The sequence below is a fragment of the Paramisgurnus dabryanus genome, chromosome 8 (genome assembly GCF_030506205.2).
Source record: "Paramisgurnus dabryanus chromosome 8, PD_genome_1.1, whole genome shotgun sequence".
NCBI lineage: Eukaryota > Metazoa > Chordata > Actinopteri > Cypriniformes > Cobitidae > Paramisgurnus > Paramisgurnus dabryanus.
The window spans coordinates 19,760,612-19,777,571 of NC_133344.1; the positions used below are offsets into that span (position 1 = coordinate 19,760,612).

At 37.8% G+C, this 16,960-nt stretch overlaps 1 protein-coding gene across 2 annotated transcripts; it reads left to right on the plus strand.

The window, feature by feature from the left end:
- The first annotated feature begins 2,615 nt into the window (after positions 1 to 2,615).
- vezf1b (vascular endothelial zinc finger 1b) lies at positions 2,616 to 16,095 on the plus strand. 2 transcript variants are annotated; one of them, XM_065280866.2, is made up of 5 exons: positions 2,616 to 2,760; positions 9,904 to 10,658; positions 10,997 to 11,066; positions 11,196 to 11,361; positions 11,442 to 16,095. In XM_065280866.2, the coding sequence occupies exons 1-5, from the start codon at positions 2,728 to 2,730 to the stop codon at positions 11,789 to 11,791; spliced, it is 1,374 nt and encodes a 457-aa protein (XP_065136938.1). In that variant the 5' UTR covers positions 2,616 to 2,727; the 3' UTR covers positions 11,792 to 16,095. The 2 variants fall into 2 exon arrangements, with proteins under 2 accessions (XP_065136938.1, XP_065136939.1); XM_065280867.2 differs by having other exon boundaries at positions 11,472 to 16,095.
- The last annotated feature ends 865 nt before the right edge of the window (positions 16,096 to 16,960 follow it).

Sequence of the window (16,960 nt, forward strand, 5' to 3'; positions counted from 1 at the left end):
GCAAAAATATATAAGTTAAACCAATTTTTTTGTTTGAGCTAGTTGAGAAGACATATTATTTTAAGTCTAGATAAATCTGTGTTTAAAACATTAAATGAATGGTTATTTTCAATTCCAGTCAACTTTCAGAATGGCTAATGTTGACTGAACTAATTAAGACAAATCAGGTAAATATGTGGACTTTGCAGCTTTGTTTCCTGACAACAAAATGCCCCTAATATTACTGTTATTTGGTCACAAAATGTAATTGTAAGAGTTGTTCAGGCGTGAATGTATGTGCTTAAAGTTTAAATATGCGGTCGGTTAATAAAGATAGCGTCTATTTAAAAGTGTGCTCGGACACTTTCGGACGGAGCTCCATATGAGCTCAATATGAGCTCCAGAAAATCACCGGCGCTTAAGTGCTCACACCCCGCCCAGCGCAGCCTCGCCTCGGCAAGCGCATCAGAAATCGACTGCTGGCTCTGATATCTCTGTGGCGTTTAAACGTGATTTAATTCATTTTAATTTCTCATACTTAACAATGAAAGGGTTATGTTTTAAATCATATTTTAGGATTGCACTTAATTGATATGGCTGTTGAGTGATGTTTCATATCTTTTACATTCGTTATAACCGGACTGCATGCGAATTTGAACTTCAGAGCTGAAGGAGCGGGTGGAGAAATAGTCCCAATATCATAACAATCTTAAATAAAACTTCTAAATATACCCGTGTGTGTACCCGTGTGCGCGCGCGCGTACGCGCGACCCGCTCGCGCGCGTGTGTATGTATGTACAGTATGTGCGTGAGTTTTTAATTTAAAATGTCTTAACTCGGAAGGATCTGGACTGGAACACAGGTCATTTCATCTGAGATCAATCCGCACCTAACAGCCTGAATCACTTACTGATTCACATGACACAAGTCATCAGCCGTTTCCTCAAGTTCACGTCAGGTAAGTGTTTGTAAATAAATGTTAATTTTAGACTATATTAATTGGCAAAGACGCAAATACTCGACGTTTTTGTAAAGATATAAGTTATATAAAGGTGTGTTATGTTATGTGTCCGAGTTAAAGTGGAGCTATTTTAGTTAAGATTACCGGACAGGGTTTATTACTCCGTCTTAATTATAATTGGGACATTTTTACAAACAAACCTTATAAAATACAATACTGGCGTGCATTTTGAGACAAAAGAATAGCACTCATATGTTAAGAGATGTCAGTATTTTAGTCAGTGATAAGTCCTGTTCGAGAAAACCGCCCAATAGTGTTTAATTCAATTACGTGTGATGTCTGAGGGAAATTTGGCAATTTTAGGGTATAAAGTCTTTCACCGTCAAGCTTTATTATATTAAACATGTTTTTATGTATGTATTTATATTCCTCTGTTTATCAAACCAGAGCGGTGATGATGTGGAGAGAGGCAGAGAGGGATACATGGTGAAAGAAGTTCTCCTAAATGGCCCTGGTGATGTTCTGACTGATTTTGGAGTGCTTTTGGACTGTTTTATGCCCTCTATTTAGAGAAGACTTAATTCTGTATGTTCAGTCTGTATGATAAGTGAATAAAGCTTTTGTTTTTATGTGACTGAAGTTAATTATTTGTTAACAACACCAGCATAAATTATTTGATAAATAATTTTAAAAAGTTTATTAAGTATTCCCAAATAATAAATATTAATTGAAGTAACACATAAAACATAGAGTAAATACTTAAAATTTAATTGACAAGAGTCTTTGCTGTAAGTTTTTAAAGATTCAACTGATTAAAACATTTTAGTTGAATGAACTATAAAGCTAGTTGAGCAAACATACTTTTTTATATTTGAGTCAAAATTGGGCCAACTAAAAAACATCAATCCAGGTAACACTTTGGAGTCAGAAATTGAGTGAACGTAAAATTTCTGTGGAACTAGTTACTAAAAAATAATTCATTGAGCCAACAATTAATTTTTTACAGTGTAGGTAACATTTTACAATAATGATCCAAACATTTACTAATACATATTTAAAGTCAAAAGTTATAACTGAAAGCTCTCAACTCAACTTTATTTATAAAGCACCAATAAAAACAACAATTGTTGACCAAGGTGCTGCACAATATAAAAACAACACCATGTAAGACATAAAACAACATAGCAGGACAGACCATGCACATCATCGGCAATTAAAAGCAAGAGAAAAAACATAACATTAGTTAGGCTAATGCACAAACATCAACAATTATATAAACTTTAACCAACAATCATAAATACTGTACAAAAAATGGTTCATTAGTTCATGCATTTACATAACAAATACACCTTTTGCATTTACATCTCACATTAAAAAATACTGTAGTATACTAGAGTATTTACTATAGTAAACTGATTTCCTTGCTGTAGTGACCATTAAAGTATACTATAGTGTTTGTCAATATACTATAGTACTTCGGAATAACTATACTGTATACATTGATAAAGTAACAACAATTTTGTTTACTAGTAGGTATACTACAATATTTTTCATAAATTTATTAAAAACTATATTTTTATATAAATTTGTGTTGAAAGTTTATATATAGGCCTATGTATAAAGTGTGTTGTTTGTGTGTGCTGTGGTGTGCTGGAGCGCGCATGCAGAATCTCAGCAGATGAAATGGTTTGGCCCTCGGGGTTACAGGAAGTTGTAGCAGCTGCCATGTTCAGCTGCTTTGTTGTAGATTTCTTGTAGGTTTCCTGCAGATTTTTTTAAGTGTTGCAATGGAGACGAGCTGGAGTTCATTTTTATTTCAGGTAAGCCGAACGTTTGAAATAAACGGGGAACGGGCGGGGAGCATCGAGAGTCGAGCGGACTCTTAACGACGACGCGAGTGGCGCAGATTTGAGCTTTGAAAGGATTTTTAAGGCAGTAAAAACAATGGTAGCTAAGCTAGCTCACATTAGCCGCTAATGCTGCAGCTCCCAGACTTCCAGCTGTGAACTATGAGGGAAACGTACGAGGCATTTCTTTCTCCCCTTTTTACATCTTTCTTATGTTCACTCTCTTTTACACTTTTTCTTTGTTTTATTCGCTTGTTTAGCTTAATTTGAGCACTTTTATTTTGCATAACATAGCTCAGTCTGGGGTACTCATTGATTTTGTTGTGACACAATTACGTTGTTTTGGACAGACGTAGCGTTCGTGTCTGCGCAGAAAACAGTAAATACACAGTGTTTGTGCGCAACTGAAAGCACGGTTTTAATATGTTGAATTTAGTGTTTTTCTTTCTATATCCGTCTGATTTTATTGGTATGAACTCAGTTTCATCAGCTACTTTTATTGGAGGGAACGTGTGGATATTGGCTGTGTTTCGAAACGTAGTACGCCGCCTACCTAGGCAGCACGTCGAGGTGTCATAATCAAAGTTGAACATGCAGAAAATGGCCAAAAATGGTCAAGCTTTGATGTGAACGTTTCAACACGCATACCAATCCTTAAAATGTTTTGTACTTAGACAACTTGCAGTGTTGACGCAGTAAATGTATGCAGTAGTAGTGGCGGGTTAGTTTAAGTTTGAGAACACTTCTCAACCCACGTTAAAACTACTATAGTAAGTGTAATATTCTGTAGTGCGTTATAGAAATTAAGTCTTTAGCATAATCTAATGTAACTACTATAGTAATGTTGAATTTTACTGTAGTAAATAGTATAATAATAAGAAATCTTTTGGCATTTGAGCTATGCTATAGTAAGACCATGTTCAGGCTACTTACAACCTTTATGTATATAGTAATGTTGAAGCATGCATTTTGTTCTTATTGGTATATGTAGTGCATATGTTTACTTTATCACTGATGCAGCAGGACAAAATGTCAGGGGTTCGAACACACATACCAATAAAAATGTATACCAGGTACCTTTGGATAAAAGCATCTGCCAAAATGTGTAAATGTTTATATTAAAATGGGAATGCATAGTTTTTGTAACCTTTATTTCCAGTATGTAACCTTTATTTCCATTAACCCTATACGATGCTGTCATCAAAGGTGTCTGCTATTTAACTTCTTACTGTTTTATATTTACTGCTTTGCTTTCTTGGGGCTATAAGGAAGCAATGCAGCTTTCCCAAGGGAAAAGACAAAAGGGAGAAAGAAAGCATTTGACTGCTCTAGGCTTTGTTCCAAATAAGTTTGCCGAAATGCATTTCCTTTTGAAATGGAAAAAGTTTTTGCGAATCTGTAAACACAGGAAGCAATGTATCTACTTCAGCGTACATGCAGATGCAAACAACTCTGCTGCAAGTAGTGAAATAAGTGTAAATTGCAATTGTGGTGTTGCATTATCTTTATTATCACATCAGTATTATTTATATAACATTTATGCTAGGGCTGCACACATTAATTAAAATCTTTTTTTTTGCAAAAGCGCATTTCAAATGCATATTGGAATTATTTGCACATACTGAAAGATTTTAGTACTTTTAAAGGCGGTTTTCCGGACAGGGATTAGGCTAGTCCTAGACTTAAATAAATGTAAGAGCTGTCCAAACTGAAAACAACTTGCACTGACTTATCTTAAAATATATCAGTGACCTTTGTTTTGCCTCAAAATGGACACAATTCATGTTTTTAGTAGGGCATGTTTGTTAAAACTAGTTATATTTCCTAATTAAACTAAGGTCTAGTCCTAGTTTAAGCTAATCCCTGTGCAGTAAACCACCCCTTAAAGGAACATGCCCACATTTTGGGAATTTAGCTTATTCACCGTATCCCCCAGAGTTAGATCTTAAGACCTTTCTCATCTCCGTGCGTGCTGTAACTCTGTCAGACGCAGCCCCCGCCTAGCTTAGCTTAGCACAAAGACTGGAAGAGAATGGCTCCAGCTAGCAAACTGCTCCCAATAAGTGACAAAATAATGCGAACATTTTCCTATTTATGTGTTGTGATATGTATAGTAGTCACACCGTGTACAAATAACAAGGTCTTATGAGACACAGCCATCTTTTAACATTATACACTGTCAGAAATAAAGGTACAAAACTGTACCTTTTCTGTCACTGGGGCTGTACCCTAAGTTTCCGTTTGGTACCTTTACATGAATAAAAAACAGAATACAAATTGGGGTAGATTACCATAACTTTAGGACCTACATTGTTAGAAAAAAGTCCAAATATGTACCCTGTCAGTGGGGCAGCACCCTTTAAGAAGGTAATTGTATTGACCATTAGGTACAAATATGTAAACATTTAGTACCAATATGTACCTTTGAAATACTAATATGTATTTTTGAGGTACTAATAAGCTCTCTTTGGTCCCAGCATGTACCTCTGAGGTACTAAAATGAAATCCTTAGGTGCAAAGCTGTACTTTTTGAAAGGGTACAGCCCCAGTGACAGAAAAGGTACAGTTTTATACCTTTATTTCTGAGAGTGTACATACTGGGAACTATATTCTCAGAAGACAAAGCACTGCTACTTGGATACGGTGAATAAGCTAAATTCCCAAAATGTGGGCGTGTTCCTTTAAAGATTATGTATAGTTCATTTTAGCAAACAGACTGGCATTCAAAAGATTGCTTGTTTGTGCTCTGACATGTGAAAGATGATCTTCGATCAGAAGGATGCTTGCTTTATAATTTCCAGTTTTAAAACGTATTTTCAACATATATTTAAACATATTTTCAACATACAAGTTTATAAGACATAATGCATTATTATATTGCAGAAATGCAGCATGAAGTTAAAACAACATGGCTTTGCAAGTCAGTTCAACCAACTATTTGAAGTTTTTACTTGTGATAAGTTGACATAACTTATAAAAACACGTTGAATTTGTTTAATGTTAATTAAAGTAACATAAACATGTATGTTGATTTGATTTTGTTTTGTTCAATTTATCACATCATTAAGCATGTTATTGCATATCTAATTTTCCCTTTAACTCTTTACGCACCAGCGGTTTTTAAAACATTTCCAGCCAGCACCAGCATTTTTTTCTTTTTATAAATAAATATATATTAAATGAAAGAACAGTCCCTCGGCTTTCAAACAAAAAATGCTTCATCATACCTTCATTTGTTCTCTTTCTATCTCTCAAATATGAGTAGGTTTCTTCAAAAAAACTTGAAGAAAGACTTGAGATAATTGCATTTTTGTGAAGGACCTTAAAACATACATGGAGTTTGAATTGTTTGCCCTAAGGGAAATACTTCTGTTTTATATAAGTTGGGCAAGAGCGCCAACTGGTTTCTTAATTGACAAATTAATTTGTCAAAGGCGGGGAAAGAGTTAATATCATGCAGCTTTTAATTTTATCGAAAGCGACTAACAAGGTTTACATTTTTATAATTGTGTTGAACCCATGACCTTTTGCGCTGCTAACTCAATGCTCTACCCCTGAGCTATGCAGAAGCCCTTGTGTGTCTGAGCGTTTTTTTTATTGTTACACAATTTCTTGCTTGTTTGGTTAATAAAACAAGACTTTTACCAGCAAAGGCATTTTTTCCAAACCCTTGCATGCACTGGACACAATCCATATTTGAATGGTGTACAAACTCGCCCGCTGCTCCGGATATTCTCAGTAACATTCAGGGTTCACTGACCATTCATGAGATAAACGCTTCCATGTTTCCTTCTCAGAAGCCTGTTCAAAGTTCTTTCTTGCCCAAATGATAGATGGTAGGCTTTGCACCTCTATTTTATAACCAAGAGATCAGTGATTTAGTTTATAAACCCAAATTTGGTTTATAGACCTGTAAAAGCTGGTGTAAAGAAGTGCTAAATTTGACCTGCTTGATTTCACCCATGTGATGAAGCATCTAATGAGACAACGGTCTAGCGCGTCACACTTCATTGTTCTGCAGGCGTCTTGAGGTTATTCATGAGCAAAGCATTGTCCGGCTCCCAACAGGCATCCCCTAATCCGTCTGCAGCAAACAAGAAGCTGATTCACTGGCTTCTCTCTTTGGAGTAAAGGAGTTCTGCATGCTGTTGTTTTGTTTTATTGACAGGTTACATGATTAGGTGTTGATTTTGTAATATTTTGTTGTTATTTTTTTTGGGCAGATTAATGCATTTTACCACTTTTTTGGCTATGAGAATGCCTGTAATAGACTTATGAAGATTTAACTGTACATCTGCCATATTTACTCATCACTGTTAAAGTATTGCCTCTAAAAAGGCATGTGCAAAACATCTAAACGTGTATATAGCTTTTATTTGATATAGTGACAAGGATTTTATTTTCCACGTTTTTGCATGTATGCAGATGATGTAAATTAACCTATATACAGTACGCACATTACCTGTCATTCAAGTGAAGGCTGACAACAGCATCAAATTTTATATAAATTCTATTTTGTTTTCGGTCATGCTCGCCAAATGTGAATCTGCATTTTATAGTGTTCTCGTTTCGAGTGTCTTCTATTAGTTTCTGTATTTTTGGGTTGGAGTGACCTCGGCCTTCATTGTGAATTTGTATCAAAATCATCACAGCAGCGTGAAGACTCAGCAGGCTCTCCTACTGTCACGGTTTAAGTCCTCCTTATCTGGCTGCTCGGCAGTTATGCATTCGTCCAAATACAAATACGTTGCCTACCTTGCTGATGATAATCACAGTAGTGGTATTAATTTCAAGTTTTCTATAGCACTTTTTACAAAGCAGCTTTACAGTAAATACATATTAGTTAATACAGTATTAGATATAAAGAAAAAGAGCCCTTTAAGCCCTAAACCAAATTCATAGGTTCATAGGCGGCGTATATGTTTAATGTGGGGCATAGCATTTCCCCAGCAATCTTTGGATGCAGGTTCAAGTCTCTTGTTACTGTAGGGGTACAATTGTGTTTGAATGCTCACCCCCCCTCGACGATTAGATGCCATGACCAATGGGACAATGCCGGCAGCTGCAGAATAGGGAGCCTAATAATCCTGTAGTCTTTAGTAGCTGCTCTTGTTTTAGGCCATACGCTCCCCCAACCAACGCCCTATACCCCTTATGTGCAAGTCATGCTCTGCTGAGCTCCACCCAAATTAATTGATTTTTACAAACGGCCTCAAACAGGCATCATTGGATGAAAAATTTCAGTTTTGTACGGCGGTATTATATTACGTGTAATGCATTATTGTGAACAGCAAGTCTCATTTTTGTAGTCATGCCAGATAAATTTTTTTGTCTGGTTTTTGTTTTGGCCTAAGCAGGCATTTATGCAAGATTAAATAATACCATAATCAAATAGGTTTATTTAATTTATAATGATACTCTGTTATATGCATTTTCTTTCCTGTTACAAAAGTTTAAGTCATGCATCTAAGGATTTACATTTAGTTTGCTATAGACCCTTTAACAGCCCACGTGATCAAATAGTTTGGCAACGGAAGTGGTGTTGTTCCCCAGTGGTTCTAACGTGTTAGCAACTCAGAAAGTTTTTCAAAATGGTTTTCCCTCATCAAAACGTCTGGTTGTTGCGTTTGTTTGCACTAATATAATATACTAATATATTTATCTATCCACTTTATATTTGGCCATCTGCTAACGTCTTCTATCCACTCCACTATAGTACACAGATGTGGTAGCTGTGTTGAAAAAGTTGATAAAGTATACTTTTTAAAATAACTTTTCTCTGTCTGTGTTGCTTCACTGCTGATTGTTGCCGTACTTTCGTTGCCAATATACGCATACGTACGTTGCCACGTCATCATTGTGTACAAACAATAAAAGGGTCTATAAGAAGGTTTGACGGTATTAGGAAGTTTTTTGCATGCGATCAGCATTTAAATTTGCTGTATTGACCACATTATTATCTGTGTGTATTGCAAAAACAGTATGGCTTATACAGGTCTATCAGATCATCCTGAGCCTGGGCATCTTAAAATCTGTTAGGCAAGTCACATGAATAACTGCTTTTATTACCGGCTCATATCATTTTACATGCAATAAATATGTAGGTTGAAGGAAGCTGTGCAAAAACCCCTGCCTTTCAGTACAAACCTTGTTATTCAATAGTATTGCACCTTGGCATCTAGTCTTAACATAATCTATAGAGAGTCAAACAGGGATTAGGTTTGTCAAAAAATTATTTTAAAATAACACACATGCTCTTTCATTTTTCAGGTTTATTGTTTTGAAGCATCACTGCTTTGTTATGGGCTGTTTAAACCTTATTTATTCAAATCTGAATGTGTTGTATTCCAACTCTCTCTTTCGAGCTCTCTTCAATATGTGGTTAGTCATCCTTCGCTTTGCCGAACAGCTGACTCGTCCCCCTGCTAGGTTCCAGTCAGGGCTTCTCTTGTTTTCCAAGTTGCACAGATGCCCTGGATATGAGTCAGTTTCTATTTTCGCTGAACATTTAACACCGTCTCTCAGCTGAGGTTGTGTCTACCTCTTACTGTCCAATGGCAACACTGGTCCATAAATCCACAGCCAGTCATTTCTCACAGCTCAGGCATCCAGTTCCCACATGTTCAATGCAAATCATCATCAGTCTTGCACAATAACCTTGTCTTTGAAACGCATCTTTCTACTCATATTGCCAGTGTATGAAGTACTGTGGCTTTGTTTTTTGTATTTAGTGTAAATTTTTACAAGCTTTAATATTATCAGCAGATTATTTTGAAAGAAATAGTGAATAGCCTCTTTCTTTTATTGGAAGCTTACACTGCAAATTGTCCAAAGTCTGATGATCTGTTTTTCCTGCATGATTTGAGAAAGTAAATCAGATCCTCCTTGCACTGGGCTTGCATTCCTTACATCCAACGTGACACCTTTTTTCCCTGTTAACATGATCTGCTTCCTTAATAATGGAACTGTATGAAGTTATATTGGATGCATGCACAAGTAAAACATTTTATGAATATTGTTTGTATTAATATTTTTTTTTTCAATATACCCAAATTCTTTAGTAGGTTAAGGCTTAGGTACTGCACTTGTTAACATATCTTTTCTTTCATTTTCTAGCAGGCCAATGAAGCCCTCCACCACCAGCATCATGTCAACCAGAACAGCCTGCTGCCACTGCTCAATTCTGGCAATGAACCGCAGGATCAAAAGCCTGTTCTTCCCATCCCTCTCGACCAGAAGCCTCCCATCATTCCTGCCGACCTCCTCAAGGACAGTATGGCCGGCGGGGCGGGAGGAGGTGGCGGAGGAGGCGGCGGAGGAGGGCCGGTTGTTATAAAGAAAGAGCCCAAGTCGAAAACGCCCTTCATATGCGGCTACTGCAACAAGGCCTTTCGGGACAGCTACCACCTACGGCGGCATGAGTCCTGCCACACGGGCATCAAGATGGTGTCACGGCCCAAGAAGACAACCACAGCGCCCACCATGGTGCCTCTCATCTCCACTGTGCCACGTGATAACAACTCCAACCCCTCTTACATATCCACGGTGGCAGGCATCCTTACCACGGCAACCACCTCTGCATCCACTGCTGCGGGCGTGATGTCGGCCCTGCCTCAGCAGCCGCCAGTGCCCAAGAAGCCCCCCAAGCCGGTGAAGAAGAACCATGGCTGCGATATGTGCGGTAAGGCCTTCCGTGACGTCTACCATCTCAACCGCCACAAGCTTTCGCACTCGGACGAGAAGCCCTTTGAGTGCCCCATCTGCCACCAGCGTTTTAAGAGAAAGGACCGCATGACATACCACGTCCGCTCGCATGATGGTGGTGTGCACAAGCCATATATCTGCTCCGTTTGCGGAAAGGGCTTCTCTCGGTAAGTGAAGAATTTAGTGCGTTTATACCAAATTTGAGAACAGCAGTTGTAAAAGTAGCAGACTTGCCATGCAACTTTATTAGTGCAAGGCACTAATAAAGTCAAGGATGTTTTATTTTATTGCAGTCATGTTAAAACATGTTTGTTTACTTAGATGGGCTTAATGATTGAACCCTCATTTTTTAAAGATCTGAGGACATCTGAATAGAAAAGTATACAAAAAGGAAAAGTAGCAGGAATAATAGGTACTAGGAATTTTGGCTGCAGGTGATAACGCAGATGTGTTTCATATTTCTCCAGTGTACAATGAAGTAATTTGCAGTTTTTTCCACCGACAGGCCAGATCATCTTAGCTGTCATGTCAAGCATGTTCACTCCACAGAACGACCCTTTAAATGCCAAGTAACGGTAAGGCTATGCATCTATTTCATCTTTATGCACACCAAGCATTTGGCTCAGTGTGTGTAGTGGATCGCTATAGAGATTCATTGCGTCTGCTAGCGCAGTTTGTTCACATGCAAAAATTTGTCCATCAAGGCCTGTACGTCAGCCTTCGCCACCAAAGACCGTCTGCGCTCCCACATGATACGGCATGAGGGCAAGGTCACCTGCAACATCTGCGGGAAGATGCTGAGTGCCGCCTATATCACCAGCCACCTCAAGACCCACGGGCAGGCCAGCTTCAACTCAACCTGTAACAAAGGTATGACAGCCCACAGACTTGCGGACCGTAAAATATCTATTGGTCTGCCGTTTAATTTAATCTCTGAATATTTTTTCCAGACTCTAACAACGTTTGTAACTCTGCCTCAGCCACACCTGTCACTTCTTCTACCGCATCCAACACTACAGCCATGAACCGCGGCACCGCCAGCAACCCCGTCACCATCGCTGCCCAGATGAACATTGCCACCAACACGGTCAACATCACCTCCCCCATCAGCCTACAGCACCCAGTCACCATCACCGGTCCGGTCAACATCCCAGCCTCGGCATCCATGAACATCGCCCATCCGGTAGCCATCACCTCGCCCATGTCAATGAACATCACAGGTCCCCTCAACATCGCCATGAGGTCGATGGATAGCATGCCTTTTCTCTCACAGATCCTGCCTTCCTCTCCTCCCTGGTAGAACTTAGCCCCACCCCTTGCCCTATCCCAAAAACCCACCTCTCGTCATAAAACTCATGTCTCCTGTTTTAGTCTTCCTCTCCGGCCATGAGGGAAAAAGATCCTGGAGGAATGGCGAGTATTGGGAATGTAGACGTCCACAGCGACAAGGAACACGGAAATGGTGGAAGTTAGCTGGCACCATGCGTATTTTTCGGTTGTCTAGAGTTAGCGAGGACAGAAATCAATAGGTATTGCATGGAGTGGAAGACTGACGTGCTGTATGTTTGGTGATTTTTCACTTTTCTAGTGCCAGAAAATCCTTGCCAGTCGTCTATTTGAAGTGGAGCATGTTGCCCCTTCAGGTAGCGCACGTTGGTTAGTATTAACGGTTTAAGGACTTTGGCATATATTAACTGTGAGGATTTTATTTTTTTGTTACTGTTAGCTTGCTTATCAGTATTTCATAGTTTTATGCGTTTTATGCGAGTCATGTACATCAAATGGCACAGTGGCTTCCATTTCTTGGAAGATGAGATGGTTTTTTGTTTTGAGACATTACTCTACGAATGAGTAATGAGAAAAAAGTTTAGAATAAGTTTTTAAAAGGCCTCCTTTCATTGTAAGCCTTTTAATCTCTAGCTGTGTTTTTATTTCTATTATTATTATAATTATTATTCTTTATAGATCTTTTGGAGTTGGTCATTCCTGATTGTAGAATAATTTTGTTGTTCTTGTTTTAATAGCTGGGATATTCTTCGGATTAGTGAGGTTGGACGTTACAGTAACAGTCTGATACAATCTTGCACTGAACTCGTATCTATTTGGCGATATTTTAACGGCAGTATTATTTTGGATCAAACATCTTGAGCGTTGGTTGTCAAACCTATTCAAATAGAATGCCTGGTCACCAAGTGGCCATCTTCAACACACTGAAAGGTTCATTTTTATCCTTAATATTATCTTAAGAGCGTTTAGTTTTGTAACTTACTTCTTTGCTCTTCCTCACTGAAGGATGAGGGCTGTTTCCTAAGGACCTTTTGCTCAGGAACTTTACTGAGGGTGTCCTAACTTACCCTGCTCTTGTAGTGGATGGAGTCATGCCTTACATTCTTCCGAAGTTAATTTCCTATGTTCTCAACACACTAAATATTACTTCTTCTTTATTAGCGACAACTGAGAAGCACCTCAGGGGTGCTAAGTACTTTGCGGTTGACATGCTCATCCATCACAGGGGCACAAAGTTAACACAGCCTCTTTGTTTGTTTCCCCTGTCACAGTACAAACCAAAACGGCCTTCAGATTTTCAGGGTTTGTCATACTGGCCGTCATCATTATTAAGAGTATCCCTGATGAATATAATTGCTAAACAAAAGAATGAAATTTAAGTCACATTAAAAAAAAATTACCTTTGTGCACAAACATTTTCTTTTTAGTCACATAACAGTAGTCCATACTCAGCACTATTTTCTTAATCTTGAGAAACAGGATAATTGAACACTCTGTATAGAGAGATAGATTACGTATTTATGACCAACCTGGAAGTAAGACTGGGTTCCCTCACTGGGATTTTTCCACAGGCTTTTGGATTATCGCAATAAATAAGCTCAGTGATCAATGAAAGATTGTGATATCAAGATAATCTTTACAATAAATCACAACCTTTAGACATTTTAAAATCTAAATGCATTTACTAGAAATGAAAAGCTAAATGTAGGCTATAAGTGAACTACACCACGATCGCCCGACTTCGACATCATCACCACCAAGCTTCCAACTATTTTTTCCAACTTACATTTAAAAACATGTTTCCAGATATATTTTGAGGTTAAATCTCTTTTGGGTATTGGGCCCATAGATATGTATAATAAAGGCTAGATGTGTTATAGCGGAGTCTCTAACAACATCACCTGGCGGCCATCTTAGCACAAGGAGCTCGCTCACTCGTAGCATTGTGTTTTAATGGTGCATGTACTTTAAATAACCATAACTTGCTCAATTTTATACCGATTTTGAAATGGTTTGCTTTCTTACAAACGTTATTAATGTGGCTATAATTCTGAATTCTTTAACATGTTTCATGAGTTTTTTTTAGTATAAGTATGCATAGTATGCAAGTATGTCATAGGTACATCTTTGACGTTTATAACAATCCAATCCGTTTGAAAATCGGTAGAAAATTATGCATGTTATGATCATTTAAAAGTACATGCACCATTAAAACACAATGCTAATAGTGAGCAAGCGCCCTGTGGTAAGATGGCCGCCAAATGCGGATGTTCCACTCAATTGGCCAGCAGTGCGGGCGAGACATCTAGCCAGTGGTGTAGTGCAGGTATACGGAGTATACACACCTCTTTATTTGATGGCATGGGGTATACCCACTTCTACTGGGGGCATAAATTAAGAGTATACCCACTTCTCCAGACACCACTACACCACTGCATCTAGCTATATTATACATACGGAGTATACACACCTCTTTATTTGATGGCATGGGGTATACCCACTTCTACTGGGGGCATAAATTAAGAGTATACCCACTTCTCCAGACACCACTACACCACTGCATCTAGCTATATTATACATATCTATGATTGGGCCCATGTCACAGTGTTTTTAAGATTTCCATGCATGATATAAAATTCCCGACAATGTCTGTAGTTCTGTGTAGCATCTTGTTAGCGACCAAACTTTAAAAGTCATAAGTGATCATTCTCAACCTGAATGATCTGATCACAGCTCCACTAAATTGACTGATTTAGATTTTCAGTAAATATTCACGGAAATTTTGTCCTGATCTGCACAAAAAAAAAACGGTGGAATGACTTCAGAAGACTTTGAATATAGTGCTCGAGTTGTATGGATTATTTTTTGATGATGCATTTGTATACTTAAACCTGAAAACCTCAATCATCTTGCATTGTAATTGCATGGAAAAAAACAACCAGTGCAATTTAATGTGTGTTTTGGAAAGGTGAGTGATGACAGAATTGACATATTTGGATGAACTATCCTTTTAAATGTATAGACCATAATATCACATATCCCCGACCCCGAAATTACTTTTCTATTTAATTTCTTCTTCTGTTGTATTCATATAAGCAATATATCTTTCTTGTTCCACTTGTTGACCCAGCCCAACAGCTGTCTTGCCCATTTTTGTGTTTTATTATAAGGAAAAACTGATGCAAAAGATGATGTCATGTGTTGCCCTCAAGTCTGGGTTTGTATGAGTGTGTGTGTGTGATTATAAATGATTCTTAAACAAACCAGCTGAATGTGATGATAATATATTAATGATGATGTCATGGCTACCACTGTCTGGGCATAAAGTTTAGTTTGTATTAACTTGACCCCCCTTAGTATTTCTCAATGACAGAGTTGACCAGGTAGCAAAAGGTTTGTGGTCTAAGGTTGCCATTACATGGATTTACATGTCGGGTATGTGAAATCTGAAATCACTCAATGGCCTGATCAATGTTTTCTTTTTCATTTTTGTAATGTTGCCTTGTTTTGGCAGTTCATTTTGGCTGAGTTTCAGAAACTGGAATTCAAGGAATGTGATTGAATTAACTGAAGACACTACAAAAAGGTTTTAATTGTGCTTGTGATAAATGTCTGTCTTTCCGCGATGGCATCACTTCCGTGCCTGAACTGCATGTGTGAAAATGCCACAGTGAAACTATCGGTCTTCACTGTTCGGCTTGCAGTGCTCGGCAAAGGAACCTGCCTGAGCGGCCAACTGCAGTTTAACTGTTTACCAAATGTGTGTGGAGATTTAAAATCTATTTTGCATATGAAATATCAAGTTGTCATGTTTGAGGAATAATGGATTTGTTTTTTTATCCTATAAAGTATTGCTCATTGAAGTTACTCCTTATGCATCAGTATCTTTAAAAGAACACGTCTGTTTAAATGGGGTAAAATGAAAAGGCTTTGTATTTGGTTTTGGACTGGAGGGTTATAAATTAGTCCAGTCCTTTGTTTCATGTTTTTTGTTTTGTTAAATTGGCAAACCCGTGTGAAAGCCAATGAATGTATATCTTTGTACAAAACCATTTAGCTCAGAGAACGTGGTAGTTATGATAGACACATGCAAGGAAAAATACAAGTAAAATAACCTTTTATAAGACTTTTTGTATTAGAACATTAACATTGGTAATTTTGTATATATGAAGACTAGGCTTTTTTGGTTAGCAAAAAAAGTAAAACATTCCTACAATTATGTAAACACATTGCGCAATGTTTTATGTGCCTTTTATTTGGGTTGTCTAAATAAAAGAAAACTGTAAAGTATGGCTTCGGTTCACTCATTAAGGATATTTACGTTTATACACACACACACACACAAAAAAAATGCTGGGTTATTTTCAGTGTATTATATATTTTTAACTGTGTTATCTGAATTGCAGTTCATTCAGGGTGATTCAACTCATGAACTTTAGCTTGCATGTTGCCATGTTCCACTAGTTATGGGAACTGTATGTGGGAAATGTTGTCACTGTAAATGAATGTAATAAAGAAATCTTAGTATAAATAAACAGCAGTAAGCCCGACTCACCATTGTCTAAAACAATATTTATAGACCCTTTTACAGCTCACGTGATCAAATAGCCTGCGCGCGCATTTGGGCAAGGGAAGTGGTGTTATTCCCCATTGGTTCTAACGTGGTAGCAACTCAGAAAGTTTATTAAAACGGTTTCCCAGCATCAAATTGTCTGGTTGTTGCGTTTGGTTGCACAAATATAATATACTAATATACGTATATATGTATCTGGCAACTTTATTTTTGGCCATCTGTTAACGTCTTCTATCCACTCCCATATAATACACGGATCTGGTAGCTGTGTTGAAAATGTTCATAAAGTCAACTTTTTTAAAATAACTTACTGTTTGTGTTGCTTCACTTTTGATTCTTACGATACTTCCGTTGCCTAAATGCGCGCGCATACGCTGCCACGTCATCATTGTGTACAAACAGTAAAAGGGTCTATAAGTAATAATATAATTAACTGATTATATCTAGACATTCCTGCAGGCACCTTGCAGTAAATATTAAATTACAGTAACGTTAACCTATCTTGACTTTGAATGCATTCATCTATCAATGACAAACTCACTTTTCTGTTGAAGGGAACTACTGCGGCTGCAAATCTTTACCTGTAAATCGTACTTTGTCATCTCATCC